Source organism: Neolamprologus multifasciatus, chromosome 8 (genome assembly GCF_963576455.1).
Source record: "Neolamprologus multifasciatus chromosome 8, fNeoMul1.2, whole genome shotgun sequence".
NCBI lineage: Eukaryota > Metazoa > Chordata > Actinopteri > Cichliformes > Cichlidae > Neolamprologus > Neolamprologus multifasciatus.
The window spans coordinates 15,631,030-15,653,293 of NC_140446.1; the positions used below are offsets into that span (position 1 = coordinate 15,631,030).

Sequence of the window (22,264 nt, forward strand, 5' to 3'; positions counted from 1 at the left end):
AGCAGTAAAAATATCCCTAAAATATATGTAGCTGCCATTTACTTCATACACCTGAAATTGTTCATAACAATCATCGAATGAGAACTATCACTAACTACTTACTTGTACCAAACCTCTTCTGTCCCTTGAGATATGCACGTCGTAGCCCCAGACATTCACAAAAACTTCAGCTACTATTGAAAGTGGAAGCCCCTCATTCTTAGCTTCCACGGAAAACTGATTGAGCTCATCAGTGGCATTACATAGGGTCACCAGAACATAGCGACAGGTTCCTTGGAAGTCATAGGCCTTACGATCAAAGGTGATGTAGTGAGGGTCTCCAGTAGCAGAGCAGGTGCCATGAGGGTTGGGATGGCAGCCAAACTCGCCCTCCACCACACGGCAGGACTCCAAGGGCCCACAGGAGTTGGGAGTACAGTGGACATTCCCTGTAGCGCCGTTACAGGTACACAAACTCTGACATTCTTCACCATCCCAGAACTGCTCACCACCTTGGTGATAGCGTCCTTGATGATAGCATCCACAAGATGTTGGTGGAACGCACTGGTCACCATTGAGGATAAAACCATTGTTACACTGACAGCCCTCCTGGCACACAGTATCACAAGTGAAGGGGAAAGAGAGGCTGGGGCAAGCAGAAGGACAAGAGGTTCCACAAAGTTCATAATGGCTGTTTGATGGGCAGGTTAGTGCTGGAGAAAAACAAACAGGTTAACATAAAAAAGCATTTTTAAACATTTGGAGATCATGGCTAGAATTAATTCAAAAACAGTTGAATGCTTACCACAGCCAGTTGCATTTCTCCATTGTCCTAAGGCAACACCCTTCTGTTGACACATTAGTGCATAATCTCGTAGGACGCCACACAGAGTTGATGCTGGATTGTTAGAACCCCCCATGATCTCCACACATACATCCACCTGCTGCCTTGGGTCGACCACAGACCAACAGGGTACAAATGGCCCATCTGGTGAGCTGAGAATGCCACAGTACTCACTAGAATTGTAATTAGTTGTAGAATTTTGGTTCATGCTTTCCACGCAGTGAGCAGCCAGAGAGCCATCTCGCCAACTGTCTCCAAAGTCCTGAGAACTGTTGACCAGGACACCGTTGGGTGTATTGAAGTCATCATGTGGATGACCATTGTAATTACCACAGAGTCCACCCAGTGAACCATTGTAGACACCAGGAGCAGTGACACGGACAAAGTGAGGCCAGACTGTCTGCACAGTTACACCAAAGGAGGTGCGAATGATGACACTGTAAATGCTGCTGTGGAAGATCTGGATTCGGTTGGATGTAGTGCTGAAAGGTAGCCTGATCAGCTGACCGTTAACCTGCAGGATCATCCAGTTTTTTGCAGTTAACAAGACTTAAACAGTATTGTGTCCGTGTACACATAAAAAAATATTAAAGGAAGAACATAATTTTAAGTAAGTGTTCCATTCACTTACCTTCACTTTACTGTTATTTGCCATCTCCATAGATACGTGTATCCCCTCTGCTTCAAAATGCAGAATTCGTGCAAAACCTTGCTGGCCTCTTGGCACTTTTTCTGCTGTCACCATGAAGTGTGGGTGACTGGACAGTCCCATAACTTTGGCAAGTGTCAATCGACACGCCCCAGGATAATGGTATGTCAGTCCATCAAATGTCTGATATGACCCCGGGCCTCTGATCCAGCATGTTTCATAGCTATTTGGTCTGCATCCTCTTTCTCCATCCTCCACCCTGCATGATTCAAGTGGGCCACAACCATGAGAGCGGCAAGTCATGGAGCCATAACTGCAGCTACAACGTCTCCCACAGTCTTCGTCTAGTATTACAGTTTGTCCAGAGCGGTAGTAACGGCCCTCAAAGCTGCAGCCACACTCAGCATGAGGGACGCAGACCCCACCACTGAGGATGTAGCCTGAATCACAGATGCAGCTTTCCTGGGGAGGTAGAGGGCAGTTATGGGTAGAGTTGGGAATAACACAGGTAGGTGGACATCCTGTGCCTTCATACTCAAAGTGGCTGTTGGCTGGACATGGGATTTCTAGGAATAACAGAACAACATCGATATTTACATCGGTGGAATTTTAATACAATAATATTTTGAAATAATGCAAAAAAAAAAAGTGATTAACATACCACAAAAGCCAGGTGTCCTCCAACTTGGTAGCTGAATACCACTTTGTTGACACTGACTTGCATACACACTTAGGGCTTGACAGAGAATAGGTCGGTACCCTCCTCCTACACACAGATCATACACACAACTGTCCACAAAGGACTGTGGAGGGAGTTGTTGATGGCAAGCCGTGAAAGGTCCAGAACTACTGCTGAGGATACCACAGTGGTCAGTGTTGCTGTACAATGCTGTCTTTTCTACAGTGCAAACAGCACAGTCCAGACCTCCGCACTGTGGCCCACAGCTAGGCTCATCATCCCCAGATGCTTGCCAGCTGTTAGCAAAAACCACATCAGAGCTCACAACCTCACCGTCACGAGTTTGAAAGTCATCTCTACCAATGCCATTGAAGTTTCCACAAAGACCGCATGTACCATTCTGGTAAGTGTAGGGCAAGCTGATCTGGACATAATGATTTGTGTCATAAGACACCACTAAACCAAAGTCAGTGCTGACAAACACAGAAAAACCTGACTCATAAACCTGCACGGTGCCATTGCTAAGGGAGAATGGAGTGGATGCAAAGTTCCCGTTAACCTGTAAACAAAACCAGCAAATATATCAAGTGAGAAAAGTATATCTGGTCATAAAGTGTAGAATTTATCCAGAATCAAAATGACCAACCTTGGCCTGACCACGGCGTCCTTTGACAAGCTCAATTGTGTCATTGTAGACATGCACTTTCACCAGTCGTGTCCAAGAGACTAGAGTATTGTCTCTGTGCTCATTTTTGCCTTCTACTCTGTAGTAGGGCCGTCCACTATTACATTGCTCAGAGAGAACATACGTGCAAGTGCCTTGAAAGTGAAACACTGTGTCATCAAAGGTGTAGTAATGGGGATCACCGCTTATGGTGCAGGTTCCTCTTGGCACTGTCTGACAGGAGAACTGGAAGGAAGCTGGCTTGCAGATCTGTGAAAAGGAGCACGGCTCACTGCGGCACTGCAGGCCTGTTGAGGTACATGTGCACTTCTGTGCACAGGTCCTGTCACTCCAGAATGAAGCACCCAGCTGCACTAATTCACCTTAAAAAGAATAAAAGGAAATGTCCCTTATGCCTTGTGTTAAATGTCCAGACATTTACATTCATAAAGCTTTAGGAAAAAACTTTCAAACCTTACATTTTTTTCATGTACTGTCAAATAACAGCAGGAATTGCCTCAAGGCACTTTATATTGTAAACTAAAGACCCTCAAATAACAGAGAGAACACTGCAACAATCCAACAATGCCTAACAGCAGTCTGAGATGTGCTCTGTTGGGAGGATACGGCACTATGATTTCATTAAGATAAGATGAGGCCTGATTGTTCAAGACCTATATGAGGAAAATAATTTGAATCTGGATTTAACAGGGAGCAAAAGAAGGGAAGCTAGTATAGGAGAAATATGTTCTTTCTTTTTAGTCCCTGTCCGTACTGCAGCATTTTGGATCAACTCAATGCTTTTCAGTGAGTTTTTGGGAAAATCTGATAATACAGACCGTTCTCACTCCCGAGGCGTAACATCCCGACGTTTTGTCACGTCCCATGGCGTTCCTGAGGAACGCGAAAGGTGACCTTCCGTGTTCTTATGGTACGCGCCGGGTTATGGATGAAATCAAGTGGAATGATGGTCCTGCGGTAATAGACGTTCCAGCCCTGTATTCCAGCCCTAAACCTAACCTTATCCCTAACCATAACGTTATTCCTAATCTTAACCAGTACTTTAATGGCATGTGTAGGAATGTTTAGCTTATTTTAGAGTTTAGAAATGTGTTAACATAGCATGTAGAATTATTGTAGAGACGCTGACACTGCCCTCAATGTAATAAAGGCCTGACTGTGTCATGAATTTAGGATTAGATTGTAGGAGACCCCTCCCCCACTTGAACTGTGAAAGTAAGACAAAGAGGAGTTAATGCTGAGTGGAAATTCCCCAGAGGATACCTGGGTGGGGTCTCAACATTTGTAACTGGATAACTGTGGTCTGAAAGGGAGATGGGTTTTTATGACCTCTAGGGAGTCACCTACACCCACAGTTTTTAACTGTCACGGACACTCACTCACGTGCACACACATACACACAGGTATGCGTACACAGTCACTCACGAGCACTCACATAGACACGCGGGAACACGCACATGTAGGCACTCACGTGCTCGTGCACATAGACACAGACACAGAGTTTGCAGCACACCGGGGGGGGGGGGGGGGGGGTGTTTATGATGGGGTCGCCTCTATAAAGCTGGCTGTAACTAACAAAGGGGTGAAGATTTTGCAGAGGGACATCGGCCTCGTCTTCCCTTCTAGAAGTGCATGCTTAAATAAAGATGAATAAAGGTTTTGTGAAATAACTACTGAGTTCCGGTTCCGTCTCTGGATGCCTCGACGAATAAAAGAACCGGGGTAAAACTGCTTTTGTAACACATGAAATAGTGTTTTCCCAAGCGATGTTGAGAAAAAGAGCGTCACTCTGAAATAGGATTTTTCTAATTTTAGAGATACTGCATAAATGCAAGAAAGCCATTCTACTTATTTGTTTAATATGAGCACTGAAGAACATAACCTGGTCAAAAACAGCTCAAACATTTCTCTCCACTGGAGGCCACGGTAATCCCAGTCCGAGTGTGTATCTGGTTAGACATCATGTTTGTAAGAGTTTTATAGCTGAGTACAATAATCTTATCTTTATCTGAATTTGAAGCAGAAAATTGAAGATCATCCATGTCTTTATGTCTTTAAGACATTCCTACAGTTTAGTCTTATGGTTTCCTTGACAGAGCTGGAGATCATCTGCATAGCAGGGAAAATGTACACGATACCTTTGAAAGATACTGCGCAGGTGGTAGCATTGTAACAGCCCAGCTGGCCGTCTCTGATGGAGCACTGCTGTTCAGGAGTGCAAGATGAGGCAGAACATCGCAGGTCATTTGGAGCGTGACATTCACATCTCTGGGAGCAACCGTCTGTCCAGAAGGACTCGCCAGCCTGTGAACCACACCACACCAAATCATAGCCAAATTGATACAACAAATATAGTTCTTAAAATACCATTTTGAAGGATTTTGTTTTCATTAATTGTAGGTGATTTAGTGCAGTAATTGCTAGATCACTGCAAACTGCAACTATTAATGTACTAAATATTGTGACAGAGCAACTAGTCGTAGCTGTTGATCTTTCTCCCACAGAAAGGACAGATGCTAAATGCCACAATTTCAATAAATATGTGGAACAGAACTGCATGAAAAAAAGTATTTAATTGTTCTGATGTAGCTGTATAATCTTCAACTGATTGTTTAATGCATTCATTTATTTAGGGACAGATTCCCCCCCCCCCCCCCCCCCCAAAAAAAAAAAAAAAAAAATTCTGCAGTTTAAAGAGTTAGACCATCATTCTGCTTGTATAGCTACATATTAATTATTTTCTTTTTAGTGGTGTAATATAAAATAGTCATAATAGCTATGCTGAATATATGATAGCAAATGAAGACCTTTTTTGTGATCCTAAGATTTCAGTTATATGAAACTATAAACTGTAGTTTTGCATTTTGCAACCCCTATTATTTGCTATTTCATAGAAACTACCACGTTTCCAGGTATTCATCATGCTTTTCATTTGGTGTGGATTTTATTTGGTTATTAACATGGAACTAACATTTTTTTCCATTTTGCAGCCCTGATTCCTGGTTATTAGACCTAAACTACCACATGTTTCCAGGTAACGTCAATTTGCATTTTGTAGGCTTGTTTCTTGGTTATTGAACAGAAACCAACATTGATTCCAGGTAAGATATCAGATTTAAACATAATATTTACGGTGATACTGTTGTCAAACAAAAAAAATGTTGGTGGCTGAGGCAGGATTCATTCCAGCATTATGGTAATATGGTAATGGTATCCCAATACATTAAAACTTAAAATCATATTAGTATCTTATCACCGTATTATTATGAGGTTAGTATATATAAAAATGTGTTTTATTGCTAGTGATTGTGACTATACTATTACTAATTGTTTTTTTAAGCTCATGTACATACATTTGTATCCATATTATCACTTATAATTTATGGTCTGTTATTACATAGATTTAAATGTAATAGTACTCACTAGATCACTTGGTTATTACTCTGGAAATGAAGTGGCAATTATTTGCTATATCTCTAGTTTTTATCTTCCTGTTTCCACCTTGTTACCTCAATATTACCACATTATTACTGAGCTATAATAGACTCTGTTGTTTGTTTTAAATATATTTCTGAATTTTAAGCTTTGTCACAGTCCAAAACACTTCACGAAGCTTTCTAAATGTAAGAAGGGCAAGTCTGCTGATTCTGCTGATTTGAAGGGAATTACTTCAAAGAGTATTTACTATTGACTTTAATATGTCTTACATCATAGTAGAATCCATCATATTGGCAGCCACAGCTTTCCACTGGGACACACCTGGTCCCACTCTTGATGAAGCCTTCATCACAGAAACATCCCTCAGAGCAGAACTGCTCACAGGTTTCATCAATGCTACTGGCACAGGTGTGGCCACAGTCAGTACCGCACAGCTCATAATGGCTGTTGGCTGGACAGTCCAGTGCTTAATAAGTGAGAAACGTGACAAATGGCACTAGTCAGACATACCACTTTAAATGTAATACAGTGTGGATATAGTGAGTATTGTAAAATTATTGGACATTTTATTTCTGAAATGGTTAGCAAATTTCTTGTACATTTAGATATAAATAAAATATAATGACATGCTGACTCACTGCAGGTGGTGTTCTCTCTCCAGGGATAGATTCGAACATTAGCAGACTGACAGGCACTGACATATGATTCAATGGCACTGCACAAGAGATCGTGGCCTTGATTTCCTGACAAACATACATCAAACACGCAGTCGTTGAAATATGGTGCCGGGTCCACCTCCTCGTGGCAGAAACTGAAGGGCCCATCAGCTGCCTGTATCACCTCACACTGATCTCTAGCAGGCTGTTCATTGGCACACTGTGGACAGGAGGAGCCACAGCCATCATTGCACGTGTAGTTGCCTGGCACCTTCCAGGCTCTCCCAAACTCATCTGGAGATGTGACTATCGTTCCAGATGGTGTGTGAAAGTCATCATTTGGATTTCCATTGAAATTTCCACAAAGTCCGCATATTTTTTCTCTGTTGATGACAACAGTTAGCAATAGTTCTTGTGTTAGTTTCATAAGGATAAATTATTAGTAAATAAATTATTTATATAGCTGGGATTATCCTGTTTTTAAAGCATGTCAAACAATAATTACTGCAGCTTTGATGGGTGGGAATTGTACCTGTAAATTGGTGGTACGGAGATAAACACTGCACTATATCCATTATAGGTTACACTCAAGCCAAAATTAGTGCTGACAAGTATACGAGATCCTGTTGCGTAGATAGAAACGTTACCTTCATTCAAGACAATAGGTAAATTTCTAGTTACTCCATTCACCTAGAAGAGATAAGCAAAGAAAATCAGTGGGTAGTTTTTCTACTTTTTAATTGTTATTTTTTTCATTCACAGCAGTAAAAATATCCCTAAAATATATGTAGCTGCCATTTACTTCATACACCTGAAATTGTTCATAACAATCATCGAATGAGAACTATCACTAACTACTTACTTGTACCAAACCTCTTCTGTCCCTTGAGATATGCACGTCGTAGCCCCAGACATTCACAAAAACTTCAGCTACTATTGAAAGTGGAAGCCCCTCATTCTTAGCTTCCACGGAAAACTGATTGAGCTCATCAGTGGCATTACATAGGGTCACCAGAACATAGCGACAGGTTCCTTGGAAGTCATAGGCCTTACGATCAAAGGTGATGTAGTGAGGGTCTCCAGTAGCAGAGCAGGTGCCATGAGGGTTGGGATGGCAGCCAAACTCGCCCTCCACCACACGGCAGGACTCCCGGGGCCCACAGGAGTTGGGAGTACAGTGGACATTCCCTGTAGCACCGTTACAGGTACACAAGCTCTGACATTCTTCACCATCCCAGAACTGCTCACCACCTTGGTGATAGCGTCCTTGATGATAGCATCCACAAGATGTTGGTGGAACGCACTGGTCACCATTGAGGATAAAACCATTGTTACACTGACAGCCCTCCTGGCACACAGTATCACAAGTGAAGGGGAAAGAGAGGCTGGGGCAAGCAGAAGGACAAGAGGTTCCACAGAGTTCATAATGGCTGTTTGATGGGCAGGTTAGTGCTGGAGAAAAACAAACAGGTTAACATAAAAAAACATTTTTAAACATTTGGAGATCATGGCTAGAATTAATTCAAAAACAGTTGAATGCTTACCACAGCCGGTTTCATTTCTCCATTTTCCTAAGGCAACACCCTTCTGTTGACACATTAGTGCATAATCTCGTAGGACGCCACACAGAGTTGATGCTGGATTGTTAGAGCCCCCCATGATCTCCACACATACATCCACCTGCTGCCTTGGGTCGACCACAGACCAACAGGGTACAAATGGCCCATCTGGTGAGCTGAGAATGCCACAGTACTCACTAGAATTGTAATTAGTTGTAGAATTTTGGTTCATGCTTTCCACGCAGTGAGCAGCCAGAGAGCCATCTCGCCAACTGTCTCCAAAGTCCTGAGAACTGTTGACCAGGACACCATTGGGTGTATTGAAGTCATCATGTGGATGACCATTGTAATTACCACAGAGTCCACCCAGTGAACCATTGTAGACACCAGGAGCAGTGACACGGACAAAGTGAGGCCAGACTGTCTGCACAGTTACACCAAAGGAGGTGCGAATGATGACACTGTAAATGCTGCTGTGGAAGATCTGGATTCGGTTGGATGTAGTGCTGAAAGGTAGCCTGATCAGCTGACCGTTAACCTGCAGGATCATCCAGTTTTTTGCAGTTAACAAGACTTAAACAGTATTGTGTCCGTGTACACATAAAAAAATATTAAAGGAAGAACATAATTTTAAGTAAGTGTTCCATTCACTTACCTTCACTTTACTGTTATTTGCCATCTCCATAGATACGTGTATCCCCTCTGCTTCAAAATGCAGAATTCGTGCAAAACCTTGCTGGCCTCTTGGTACTTTTTCTGCTGTCACCATGAAGTGTGGGTGACTGGACAGTCCCATAACTTTGGCAAGTGTCAATCGACACGCCCCAGGATAATGGTATGTCAGTCCATCAAATGTCTGATATGACCCCGGCCCTCTGATCCAGCATGTTTCATAGCTATTTGGTCTGCATCCTCTTTCTCCATCCTCCACCCTGCATGATTCAAGTGGGCCACAACCATGAGAGTGGCAAGTCATGGAGCCATAACTGCAGCTACAACATCTCCCACACTCTTCGTCTAGTATTACAGTTTGTCCAGAGCGGTAGTAACGGCCCTCAAAGCTGCAGCCACACTCAGCATGAGGGACGCAGACCCCACCACTGAGGATGTAGCCTGAATCACAGATGCAGCTTTCCTGGGGAGGTAGAGGGCAGTTATGGGTAGAGTTGGGATTAACACAGGTAGGTGGACATCCTGTGCCTTCAGACTCAAAGTGGCTGTTGGCTGGACATGGGATTTCTAGGAATAACAGAACAACATCGATATTTACATCGGTGGAATTTTAATACAATAATATTTTGAAATAATGCAAAAAAAAAAAGTGATTAACATACCACAAAAGCCAGGTGTCCTCCAACTTGGTAGCTGAATACCACTTTGTTGACACTGACTTGCATACACACTTAGGGCTTGACAGAGAATAGGTCGGTACCCTCCTCCTACACACAGATCATAGACACAACTGTCCACAAAGGACTGTGGAGGGAGTTGTTGATGGCAAGCCGTGAAAGGTCCAGAACTACTGCTGAGGATACCACAGTGGTCAGTGTTGCTGTACAATGCTGTCTTTTCTACAGTGCAAACAGCACAGTCCAGACCTCCGCACTGTGGCCCACAGCTAGGCTCATCATCCCCAGATGCTTGCCAGCTGTTAGCAAAAACCACATCAGAGCTCACAACCTCACCGTCACGAGTTTGAAAGTCATCTCTACCAATGCCATTGAAGTTTCCACAAAGACCGCATGTACCATTCTGGTAAGTGTAGGGCAACCTGATCTGGACATAATGATTTGTGTCATAAGACACCACTAAACCAAAGTCAGTGCTGACAAACACAGAAAAACCTGACTCATAAACCTGCACGGTGCCATTGCTAAGGGAGAATGGAGTGGATGCAAAGTTCCCGTTAACCTGTAAACAAAACCAGCAAATATATCAAGTGAGAAAAGTATATCTGGTCATAAAGTGTAGAATTTATCCAGAATCAAAATGACCAACCTTGGCCTGACCACGGCGTCCTTTGACAAGCTCAATTGTGTCATTGTAGACATGCACTTTCACCAGTCGTGTCCAAGAGACTAGAGTATTGTCTCTGTGCTCATTTTTGCCTTCTACTCTGTAGTAGGGCCGTCCACTATTACATTGCTCAGAGAGAACATACGTGCAAGTGCCTTGAAAGTGAAACACTGTGTCATCAAAGGTGTAGTAATGGGGATCACCGCTTATGGTGCAGGTTCCTCTTGGCACTGTCTGACAGGAGAACTGGAAGGAAGCTGGCTTGCAGATCTGTGAAAAGGAGCATGGCTCACTGCGGCACTGCAGGCCTGTTGAGGTACATGTGCACTTCTGTGCACAGGTCCTGTCACTCCAGAATGAAGCACCCAGCTGCACTAATTCACCTTAAAAAGAATAAAAGGAAATGTCCCTTATGCCTTGTGTTAAATGTCCAGACATTTACATTCATAAAGCTTTAGGAAAAAACTTTCAAACCTTACATTTTTTTCATGTGCTGTCAAATAACAGCAGGAATTGCCTCAAGGCACTTTATATTGTAAACTAAAGACCCTCAAATAACAGAAAGAACACTGCAACAATCCAACAATGCCTAACAGCAGTCTGAGATGTGCTCTGTTGGGAGGATACGGCACTATGATTTCATTAAGATAAGATGAGGCCTGATTGTTCAAGACCTATATGAGGAAAATAATTTGAATCTGGATTTAACAGGGAGCAAAAGAAGGGAAGCTAGTATAGGAGAAATATGTTCTTTCTTTTTAGTCCCTGTCCGTACTGCAGCATTTTGGATCAACTCAATGCTTTTCAGTGAGTTTTTGGGAAAATCTGATAATACAGACCGTTCTCACTCCCGAGGCGTAACATCCCGACGTTTTGTCACGTCCCATGGCGTTCCTGAGGAACGCGAAAGGTGACCTTCCGTGTTCTTATGGTACGCGCCGGGTTATGGATGAAATCAAGTGGAATGATGGTCCTGCGGTAATAGATCGTTCCAGCCCTGTATTCCAGCCCTAAACCTAACCTTATCCCTAACCATAGCGTTATTCCTAATCTTAACCAGTACTTTAATGGCATGTGTAGGAATGTTTAGCTTATTTTAGAGTTTAGAAATGTGTTAACATAGAATGTAGAATTATTGTAGACATGCTGACACTGCCCTCAATGTAATAAAGGCCTGACTGTGTCATGAATTTAGGATTAGATTGTAGGAGACCCCTCCCCCACTTGAACTGTGAAAGTAAGACAAAGAGGAGTTAATGCTGAGTGGAAATTCCCCAGAGGATACCTGGGTGGGGTCTCAACATTTGTAACTGGATAACTGCGGTCTGAAAGGGAGATGGGTTTTTATGACCTCTAGGGAGTCACCTACACCCACAGTTTTTAACTGTCACGGACACTCACTCACGTGCACACACATACAGACAGGTATGCGTACACAGTCACTCACGAGCACTCACATAGACACGCGGGAACACGCACATGTAGGCACTCACGTGCTCATGCACATAGACACAGACACAGAGTTTGCAGCACACCGTGGGGGGGGGGGGGGGGGGGGAGGGGTGTTTATGATGGGGTCGCCTCTATAAAGCTGGCTGTAACTAACAAAGGGGTGAAGATTTTGCAGAGGGACGTCAGCCTCGTCTTCCCTTCTAGAAGTGCATGCTTAAATAAAGATGAATAAAGGTTTTGTGAAATAACTACTGAGTTCCGGTTCCGTCTCTGGATGCCTCGACGAATAAAAGAACCGGGGTAAAACTGCTTTTGTAACACATGAAATAGTGTTTTCCCAAGCGATGTTGAGAAAAAGAGCGTCACTCTGAAATAGGATTTTTCTAATTTTAGAGATACTGCATAAATGCAAGAAAGCCATTCTACTTATTTGTTTAATATGAGCACTGAAGGACATAACCTGGTCAAAAACAGCTCAAACATTTCTCTCCACTGGAGGCCACGGTAATCCCAGTCCGAGTGTGCATCTGGTTAGACATCATGTTTGTAAGAGTTTTATAGCTGAGTACAATAATCTTATCTTTATCTGAATTTGAAGCAGAAAATTGAAGATCATCCATGTCTTTATGTCTTTAAGACATTGCTACAGTTTAGTCTTATGGTTTCCTTGACAGAGCTGGAGATCATCTGCATAGCAGGGAAAATGTACACGATACCTTTGAAAGATACTGCGCAGGTGGTAGCATTGTAACAGCCCAGCTGGCCGTCTCTGATGGAGCACTGCTGTTCAGGAGTGCAAGATGAGGCAGAACATCGCAGGTCATTTGGAGCGTGACATTCACATCTCTGGGAGCAACCGTCTGTCCAGAAGGACTCGCCAGCCTGTGAACCACACCACACCAAATCATAGCCAAATTGATACAACAAATATAGTTCTTAAAATACCATTTTGAAGGATTTTGTTTTCATTAATTGTAGGTGATTTAGTGCAGTAATTGCTAGATCACTGCAAACTGCAACTATTAATGTACTAAATATTGTGACAGAGCAACTAGTCGTAGCTGTTGATCTTTCTCCCACAGAAAGGACAGATGCTAAATGCCACAATTTCAATAAATATGTGGAACAGAACTGCATGAAAAAAAGTATTTAACTGTCCTGATGTAGCTGTATAATCTTCAACTGATTGTTTAATGTGTTCATTTATTTAGGGACATATTCCCCCCCCCAAAAAAAAAAAAAAAAAAAATTCTGCAGTTTAAAGAGTTAGACCATCATTCTGCTTGTATAGCTACATATTAATTATTTTCTTTTTAGTGGTGTAATATAAAACAGTCATAATAGCTATGCTGAATAAATGATAGCAAATGAAGACCTTTTTTGTGATCCTAAGATTTCAGTTATATGAAACTATAAACTGTAGTTTTGCATTTTGCAACCCCTATTATTTGCTATTTCATAGAAACTACCACGTTTCCAGGTATTCATCATGCTTTTCATTTGGTGTGGATTTTATTTGGTTATTAACATGGAACTAACATTTTTTTCCATTTTGCAGCCCTGATTCCTGGTTATTAGACCTAAACTACCACATGTTTCCAGGTAACGTCAATTTGCATTTTGTAGGCTTGTTTCTTGGTTATTGAACAGAAACCAACATTGATTCCAGGTAAGATATCAGATTTAAACATAATATTTACGGTGATACTGTTGTCAAACAAAAAAAATGTTGGTGGCTGAGGCAGGATTCATTCCAGCATTATGGTAATATGGTAATGGTATCCCAATACATTAAAACTTAAAATCATATTAGTATCTTATCACCGTATTATTATGAGGTTAGTATATATAAAAATGTGTTTTATTGCTAGTGATTGTGACTATACTATTACTAATTGTTTTTTTAAGCTCATGTACATACATTTGTATCCATATTATCACTTATAATTTATGGTCTGTTATTACATAGATTTAAATGTAATAGTACTCACTAGATCACTTGGTTATTACTCTGGAAATGAAGTGGCAATTATTTGCTATATCTCTAGTTTTTATCTTCCTGTTTCCACCTTGTTACCTCAATATTACCACATTATTACTGAGCTATAATAGACTCTGTTGTTTGTTTTAAATATATTTCTGAATTTTAAGCTTTGTCACAGTCCAAAACACTTCACGAAGCTTTCTAAATGTAAGAAGGGCAAGTCTGCTGATTCTGCTGATTTGAAGGGAATTACTTCAAAGAGTATTTACTATTGACTTTAATATGTCTTACATCATAGTAGAATCCATCATATTGGCAGCCACAGCTTTCCACTGGGACACACCTGGTCCCACTCTTGATGAAGCCTTCATCACAGAAACATCCCTCAGAGCAGAACTGCTCACAGGTTTCATCAATGCTACTGGCACAGGTGTGGCCACAGTCAGTACCGCACAGCTCATAATGGCTGTTGGCTGGACAGTCCAGTGCTTAATAAGTGAGAAACGTGACAAATGGCACTAGTCAGACATACCACTTTAAATGTAATACAGTGTGGATATAGTGAGTATTGTAAAATTATTGGACATTTTATTTCTGAAGTGGTTAGCAAATTTCTTGTACATTTAGATATAAATAAAATATAATGACATGCTGACTCACTGCAGGTGATGTTCTCTCTCCAGGGATAGATTCGAACATTAGCAGACTGACAGGCACTGACATATGATTCAATGGCACTGCACAAGAGATCGTGGCCTTGATTTCCTGACAAACATACATCAAACACGCAGTCGTTGAAATATGGTGCCGGGTCCACCTCCTCGTGGCAGAAACTGAAGGGCCCATCAGCTGCCTGTATCACCTCACACTGATCTCTAGCAGGCTGTTCATTGGCACACTGTGGACAGGAGGAGCCACAGCCATCATTGCACGTGTAGTTGCCTGGCACCTTCCAGGCTCTCCCAAACTCATCTGGAGATGTGACTATCATTCCAGATGGTGTGTGAAAGTCATCATTTGGATTTCCATTGAAATTTCCACAAAGTCCGCATATTTTTTCTCTGTTGATGACAACAGTTAGCAATAGTTCTTGTGTTAGTTTCATAAGGATAAATTATTAGTAAATAAATTATTTATATAGCTGGGATTATCCTGTTTTTAAAGTATGTCAAACAATAATTACTGCAGCTTTGATGGGTGGGAATTGTACCTGTAATTTGGTGGTACGGAGATAAACACTGCACTATATCCATTATAGGTTACACTCAAGCCAAAATTAGTGCTGACAAGTATACGAGATCCTGTTGCGTAGATAGAAACGTTACCTTCATTGAAGACAATAGGTAAATTTCTAGTTACTCCATTCACCTAGAAGAGATAAGCAAAGAAAATCAGTGGGTAGTTTTTCTACTTTTTAATTGTTATTTTTTTCATTCACAGCAGTACAAATATCCCTAAAATATATGTAGCTGCCATTTACTTCATACACCTGAAATTGTTCATAACAATCATCGAATGAGAACTATCACTAACTACTTACTTGTACCAAACCTCTTCTGTCCCTTGAGATATGCACGTCGTAGCCCCAGACATTCACAAAAACTTCAGCTACTATTGAAAGTGGAAGCCCCTCATTCTTAGCTTCCACGGAAAACTGATTGAGCTCATCAGTGGCATTACATAGGGTCACCAGAACATAGCGACAGGTTCCTTGGAAGTCATAGGCCTTACGATCAAAGGTGATGTAGTGAGGGTCTCCAGTAGCAGAGCAGGTGCCATGAGGGTTGGGATGGCAGCCAAACTCGCCCTCCACCACACGGCAGGACTCCCGGGGCCCACAGGAGTTGGGAGTACAGTGGACATTCCCTGTAGCGCCGTTACAGGTACACAAGCTCTGACATTCTTCACCATCCCAGAACTGCTCACCACCTTGGTGATAGCGTCCTTGATGATAGCATCCACAAGATGTTGGTGGAACGCACTGGTCACCATTGAGGATAAAACCATTGTTACACTGACAGCCCTCCTGGCACACAGTATCACAAGTGAAGGGGAAAGAGAGGCTGGGGCAAGCAGAAGGACAAGAGGTTCCACAGAGTTCATAATGGCTGTTTGATGGGCAGGTTAGTGCTGGAGAAAAACAAACAGGTTAACATAAAAAAACATTCTTAAACATTTGGAGATCATGGCTAGAATTAATTCAAAAACAGTTGAATGCTTACCACAGCCAGTTGCATTTCTCCATTGTCCTAAGGCAACACCCTTCTGTTGACACATTAGTGCATAATCTCGTAGGACGCCACACAGAGTTGATGCTGGATTGTTAGAAGCCCCCCATGATCTCCACACATACATCCACCTGCTGCCTTGGGTCGACCACAGACCAACAGGGTACAAATGGCCCATCTGGTGAGCTGAGAATGCCACAGTACTCACTAGAATTGTAATTAGTTGTAGAAATTTTGGTTCATGCTTTCCACGCAGTGAGCAGCCAGAGAGCCATCTCGCCAACTGTCTCCAAAGTCCTGAGAACTGTTGACCAGGACACCGTTGGGTGTATTGAAGTCATCATGTGGATGACCATTGTAATTACCACAGAGTCCACCCAGTGAACCATTGTAGACACCAGGAGCAGTGACACGGACAAAGTGAGGCCAGACTGTCTGCACAGTTACACCAAAGGAGGTGCGAATGATGACACTGTAAATGCTGCTGTGGAAGATCTGGATTCGGTTGGATGTAGTGCTGAAAGGTAGCCTGATCAGCTGACCGTTAACCTGCAGGATCATCCAGTTTTTTGCAGTTAACAAGACTTAAACAGTATTGTGTCCGTGTACACATAAAAAAATATTAAAGGAAGAACATAATTTTAAGTAAGTGTTCCATTCACTTACCTTCACTTTACTGTTATTTGCCATCTCCATAGATACGTGTATCCCCTCTGCTTCAAAATGCAGAATTCGTGCAAAACCTTGCTGGCCTCTTGGTACTTTTTCTGCTGTCACCATGAAGTGTGGGTGACTGGACAGTCCCATAACTTTGGCAAGTGTCAATCGACACGCCCCAGGATAATGGTATGTCAGTCCATCAAATGTCTGATATGACCCCGGCCCTCTGATCCAGCATGTTTCATAGCTATTTGGTCTGCATCCTCTTTCTCCATCCTCCACCCTGCATGATTCAAGTGGGCCACAACCATGAGAGTGGCAAGTCATGGAGCCATAACTGCAGCTACAACGTCTCCCACACTCTTCGTCTAGTATTACAGTTTGTCCAGAGCGGTAGTAACGGCCCTCAAAGCTGCAGCCACACTCAGCATGAGGGACGCAGACCCCACCACTGAGGATGTAGCCTGAATCACAGATGCAGCTTTCCTGGGGAGGTAGAGGGCAGTTATGGGTAGAGTTGGGATTAACACAGGTAGGTGGACATCCTGTGCCTTCAGACTCAAAGTGGCTGTTGGCTGGACATGGGATTTCTAGGAATAACAGAACAACATCGATATTTACATCGGTGGAATTTTAATACAATAATATTTTGAAATAATGCAAAAAAAAAAAGTGATTAACATACCACAAAAGCCAGGTGTCCTCCAACTTGGTAGCTGAATACCACTTTGTTGACACTGACTTGCATACACACTTAGGGCTTGACAGAGAATAGGTCGGTACCCTCCTCCTACACACAGATCATAGACACAACTGTCCACAAAGGACTGTGGAGGGAGTTGTTGATGGCAAGCCGTGAAAGGTCCAGAACTACTGCTGAGGATACCACAGTGGTCAGTGTTGCTGTACAATGCTGTCTTTTCTACAGTGCAAACAGCACAGTCCAGACCTCCGCACTGTGGCCCACAGCTAGGCTCATCATCCCCAGATGCTTGCCAGCTGTTAGCAAAAACCACATCAGAGCTCACAACCTCACCGTCACGAGTTTGAAAGTCATCTCTACCAATGCCATTGAAGTTTCCACAAAGACCGCATGTACCATTCTGGTAAGTGTAGGGCAAGCTGATCTGGACATAATGATTTGTGTCATAAGACACCACTAAACCAAAGTCAGTGCTGACAAACACAGAAAAACCTGACTCATAAACCTGCACGGTGCCATTGCTAAGGGAGAATGGAGTGGATGCAAAGTTCCCGTTAACCTGTAAACAAAACCAGCAAATATATCAAGTGAGAAAAGTATATCTGGTCATAAAGTGTAGAATTTATCCAGAATCAAAATGACCAACCTTGGCCTGACCACGGCGTCCTTTGACAAGCTCAATTGTGTCATTGTAGACATGCACTTTCACCAGTCGTGTCCAAGAGACTAGAGTATTGTCTCTGTGCTCATTTTTGCCTTCTACTCTGTAGTAGGGGCCGTCCACTATTACATTGCTCAGAGAGAACATACGTGCAAGTGCCTTGAAAGTGAAACACTGTGTCATCAAAGGTGTAGTAATGGGGATCACCGCTTATGGTGCAGGTTCCTCTTGGCACTGTCTGACAGGAGAACTGGAAGGAAGCTGGCTTGCAGATCTGTGAAAAGGAGCACGGCTCACTGCGGCACTGCAGGCCTGTTGAGGTACATGTGCACTTCTGTGCACAGGTCCTGTCACTCCAGAATGAAGCACCCAGCTGCACTAATTCACCTTAAAAAGAATAAAAGGAAATGTCCCTTATGCCTTGTGTTAAATGTCCAGACATTTACATTCATAAAGCTTTAGGAAAAAACTTTCAAACCTTACATTTTTTTCATGTGCTGTCAAATAACAGCAGGAATTGCCTCAAGGCACTTTATATTGTAAACTAAAGACCCTCAAATAACAGAAAGAACACTGCAACAATCCAACAATGCCTAACAGCAGTCTGAGATGTGCTCTGTTGGGAGGATACGGCACTATGATTTCATTAAGATAAGATGAGGCCTGATTGTTCAAGACCTATATGAGGAAAATAATTTGAATCTGGATTTAACAGGGAGCAAAAGAAGGGAAGCTAGTATAGGAGAAATATGTTCTTTCTTTTTAGTCCCTGTCCGTACTGCAGCATTTTTGGATCAACTCAATGCTTTTCAGTGAGTTTTTGGGAAAATCTGATAATACAGACCGTTCTCACTCCCGAGGCGTAACATCCCGACGTTTTGTCACGTCCCATGGCGTTCCTGAGGAACGCGAAAGGTGACCTTCCGTGTTCTTATGGTACGCGCCGGGTTATGGATGAAATCAAGTGGAATGATGGTCCTGCGGTAATAGATCGTTCCAGCCCTGTATTCCAGCCCTAAACCTAACCTTATCCCTAACCATAGCGTTATTCCTAATCTTAACCAGTACTTTAATGGCATGTGTAGGAATGTTTAGCTTATTTTAGAGTTTAGAAATGTGTTAACATAGAATGTAGAATTATTGTAGACATGCTGACACTGCCCTCAATGTAATAAAGGCCTGACTGTGTCATGAATTTAGGATTAGATTGTAGGAGACCCCTCCCCCACTTGAACTGTGAAAGTAAGACAAAGAGGAGTTAATGCTGAGTGGAAATTCCCCAGAGGATACCTGGGTGGGGTCTCAACATTTGTAACTGGATAACTGCGGTCTGAAAGGGAGATGGGTTTTTATGACCTCTAGGGAGTCACCTACACCCACAGTTTTTAACTGTCACGGACACTCACTCACGTGCACACACATACAGACAGGTATGCGTACACAGTCACTCACGAGCACTCACATAGACACGCGGGAACACGCACATGTAGGCACTCACGTGCTCATGCACATAGACACAGACACAGAGTTTGCAGCACACCGTGGGGGGGGGGGGGGTGTTTATGATGGGGTCGCCTCTATAAAGCTGGCTGTAACTAACAAAGGGGTGAAGATTTTGCAGAGGGACGTCAGCCTCGTCTTCCCTTCTAGAAGTGCATGCTTAAATAAAGATGAATAAAGGTTTTGTGAAATAACTACTGAGTTCCGGTTCCGTCTCTGGATGCCTCGACGAATAAAAGAACCGGGGTAAAACTGCTTTTGTAACACATGAAATAGTGTTTTCCCAAGCGATGTTGAGAAAAAGAGCGTCACTCTGAAATAGGATTTTTCTAATTTTAGAGATACTGCATAAATGCAAGAAAGCCATTCTACTTATTTGTTTAATATGAGCACTGAAGGACATAACCTGGTCAAAAACAGCTCAAACATTTCTCTCCACTGGAGGCCACGGTAATCCCAGTCCGAGTGTGCATCTGGTTAGACATCATGTTTGTAAGAGTTTTATAGCTGAGTACAATAATCTTATCTTTATCTGAATTTGAAGCAGAAAATTGAAGATCATCCATGTCTTTATGTCTTTAAGACATTGCTACAGTTTAGTCTTATGGTTTCCTTGACAGAGCTGGAGATCATCTGCATAGCAGGGAAAATGTACACGATACCTTTGAAAGATACTGCGCAGGTGGTAGCATTGTAACAGCCCAGCTGGCCGTCTCTGATGGAGCACTGCTGTTCAGGAGTGCAAGATGAGGCAGAACATCGCAGGTCATTTGGAGCGTGACATTCACATCTCTGGGAGCAACCGTCTGTCCAGAAGGACTCGCCAGCCTGTGAACCACACCACACCAAATCATAGCCAAATTGATACAACAAATATAGTTCTTAAATACCATTTTGAAGGATTTTGTTTTCATTAATTGTAGGTGATTTAGTGCAGTAATTGCTAGATCACTGCAAACTGCAACTATTAATGTACTAAATATTGTGACAGAGCAACTAGTCGTAGCTGTTGATCTTTCTCCCACAGAAAGGACAGATGCTAAATGCCACAATTTCAATAAATATGTGGAACAGAACTGCATGAAAAAAAGTATTTAATTGTCCTGATGTAGCTGTATAATCTTCAACTGATTGTTTAATGCGTTCATTTATTTAGGGACATATTCCCCCCCCCAAAAAAAAAAAAAAAAAAATTCTGCAGTTTAAAGAGTTAGACCATCATTCTGCTTGTATAGCTACATATTAATTATTTTCTTTTTAGTGGTGTAATATAAAACAGTCATAATAGCTATGCTGAATAAATGATAGCAAATGAAGACCTTTTTTGTGATCCTAAGATTTCAGTTATATGAAACTATAAACTGTAGTTTTGCATTTTGCAACCCCTATTATTTGCTATTTCATAGAAACTACCACGTTTCCAGGTATTCATCATGCTTTTCATTTGGTGTGGATTTTATTTGGTTATTAACATGGAACTAACATTTTTTTCCATTTTGCAGCCCTGATTCCTGGTTATTAGACCTAAACTACCACATGTTTCCAGGTAACGTCAATTTGCATTTTGTAGGCTTGTTTCTTGGTTATTGAACAGAAACCAACATTGATTCCAGGTAAGATATCAGATTTAAACATAATATTTACGGTGATACTGTTGTCAAACAAAAAAAATGTTGGTGGCTGAGGCAGGATTCATTCCAGCATTATGGTAATATGGTAATGGTATCCCAATACATTAAAACTTAAAATCATATTAGTATCTTATCACCGTATTATTATGAGGTTAGTATATATAAAAATGTGTTTTATTGCTAGTGATTGTGACTATACTATTACTAATTGTTTTTTTAAGCTCATGTACATACATTTGTATCCATATTATCACTTATAATTTATGGTCTGTTATTACATAGATTTAAATGTAATAGTACTCACTAGATCACTTGGTTATTACTCTGGAAATGAAGTGGCAATTATTTGCTATATCTCTAGTTTTTATCTTCCTGTTTCCACCTTGTTACCTCAATATTACCACATTATTACTGAGCTATAATAGACTCTGTTGTTTGTTTTAAATATATTTCTGAATTTTAAGCTTTGTCACAGTCCAAAACACTTCACGAAGCTTTCTAAATGTAAGAAGGGCAAGTCTGCTGATTCTGCTGATTTGAAGGGAATTACTTCAAAGAGTATTTACTATTGACTTTAATATGTCTTACATCATAGTAGAATCCATCATATTGGCAGCCACAGCTTTCCACTGGGACACACCTGGTCCCACTCTTGATGAAGCCTTCATCACAGAAACATCCCTCAGAGCAGAACTGCTCACAGGTTTCATCAATGCTACTGGCACAGGTGTGGCCACAGTCAGTACCGCACAGCTCATAATGGCTGTTGGCTGGACAGTCCAGTGCTTAATAAGTGAGAAACGTGACAAATGGCACTAGTCAGACATACCACTTTAAATGTAATACAGTGTGGATATAGTGAGTATTGTAAAATTATTGGACATTTTATTTCTGAAATGGTTAGCAAATTTCTTGTACATTTAGATATAAATAAAATATA

The 22,264-nt window shown here is 41.9% G+C and overlaps 2 protein-coding genes across 2 annotated transcripts in view; both read right to left on the reverse strand.

The window, feature by feature from the left end:
- Positions 1–7,421, reverse strand: part of LOC146512726 (IgGFc-binding protein-like) — a 28,050-nt gene extending 20,629 nt beyond the window's left edge. Inside the window, exons 1-8 of the mRNA XM_085170095.1 lie at positions 6,913–7,421; positions 6,544–6,740; positions 4,975–5,140; positions 2,798–3,198; positions 2,134–2,710; positions 1,455–2,038; positions 785–1,337; positions 103–692 (exon numbers count right to left, since the gene is read on the reverse strand). Of these exons, the coding sequence (XP_085026221.1) occupies positions 103–692; positions 785–1,337; positions 1,455–2,038; positions 2,134–2,710; positions 2,798–3,198; positions 4,975–5,140; positions 6,544–6,740; positions 6,913–7,357 (3,513 nt within the window). The 5' untranslated portion in view covers positions 7,358–7,421. The remainder of the gene's footprint in view (positions 1–102; positions 693–784; positions 1,338–1,454; positions 2,039–2,133; positions 2,711–2,797; positions 3,199–4,974; positions 5,141–6,543; positions 6,741–6,912) is intronic.
- The window catches only part of LOC146512727 (IgGFc-binding protein-like), a 69,412-nt gene continuing 54,516 nt past the window's right edge, over positions 7,369–22,264 (reverse strand). The window contains 20 exon segments of the mRNA XM_085171009.1: positions 7,369–7,620; positions 7,793–8,394; positions 8,475–9,027; positions 9,145–9,728; positions 9,824–10,400; positions 10,488–10,888; positions 12,674–12,839; positions 14,233–14,429; positions 14,602–15,002; positions 15,152–15,309; positions 15,482–16,071; positions 16,164–16,269; positions 16,271–16,399; positions 16,401–16,718; positions 16,836–17,419; positions 17,515–18,091; positions 18,179–18,307; positions 18,309–18,580; positions 20,356–20,521; positions 21,913–22,109. Coding sequence (XP_085027135.1) covers positions 7,432–7,620; positions 7,793–8,394; positions 8,475–9,027; positions 9,145–9,728; positions 9,824–10,400; positions 10,488–10,888; positions 12,674–12,839; positions 14,233–14,429; positions 14,602–15,002; positions 15,152–15,309; positions 15,482–16,071; positions 16,164–16,269; positions 16,271–16,399; positions 16,401–16,718; positions 16,836–17,419; positions 17,515–18,091; positions 18,179–18,307; positions 18,309–18,580; positions 20,356–20,521; positions 21,913–22,109 — 6,896 coding nt within the window. The 3' untranslated portion in view covers positions 7,369–7,431.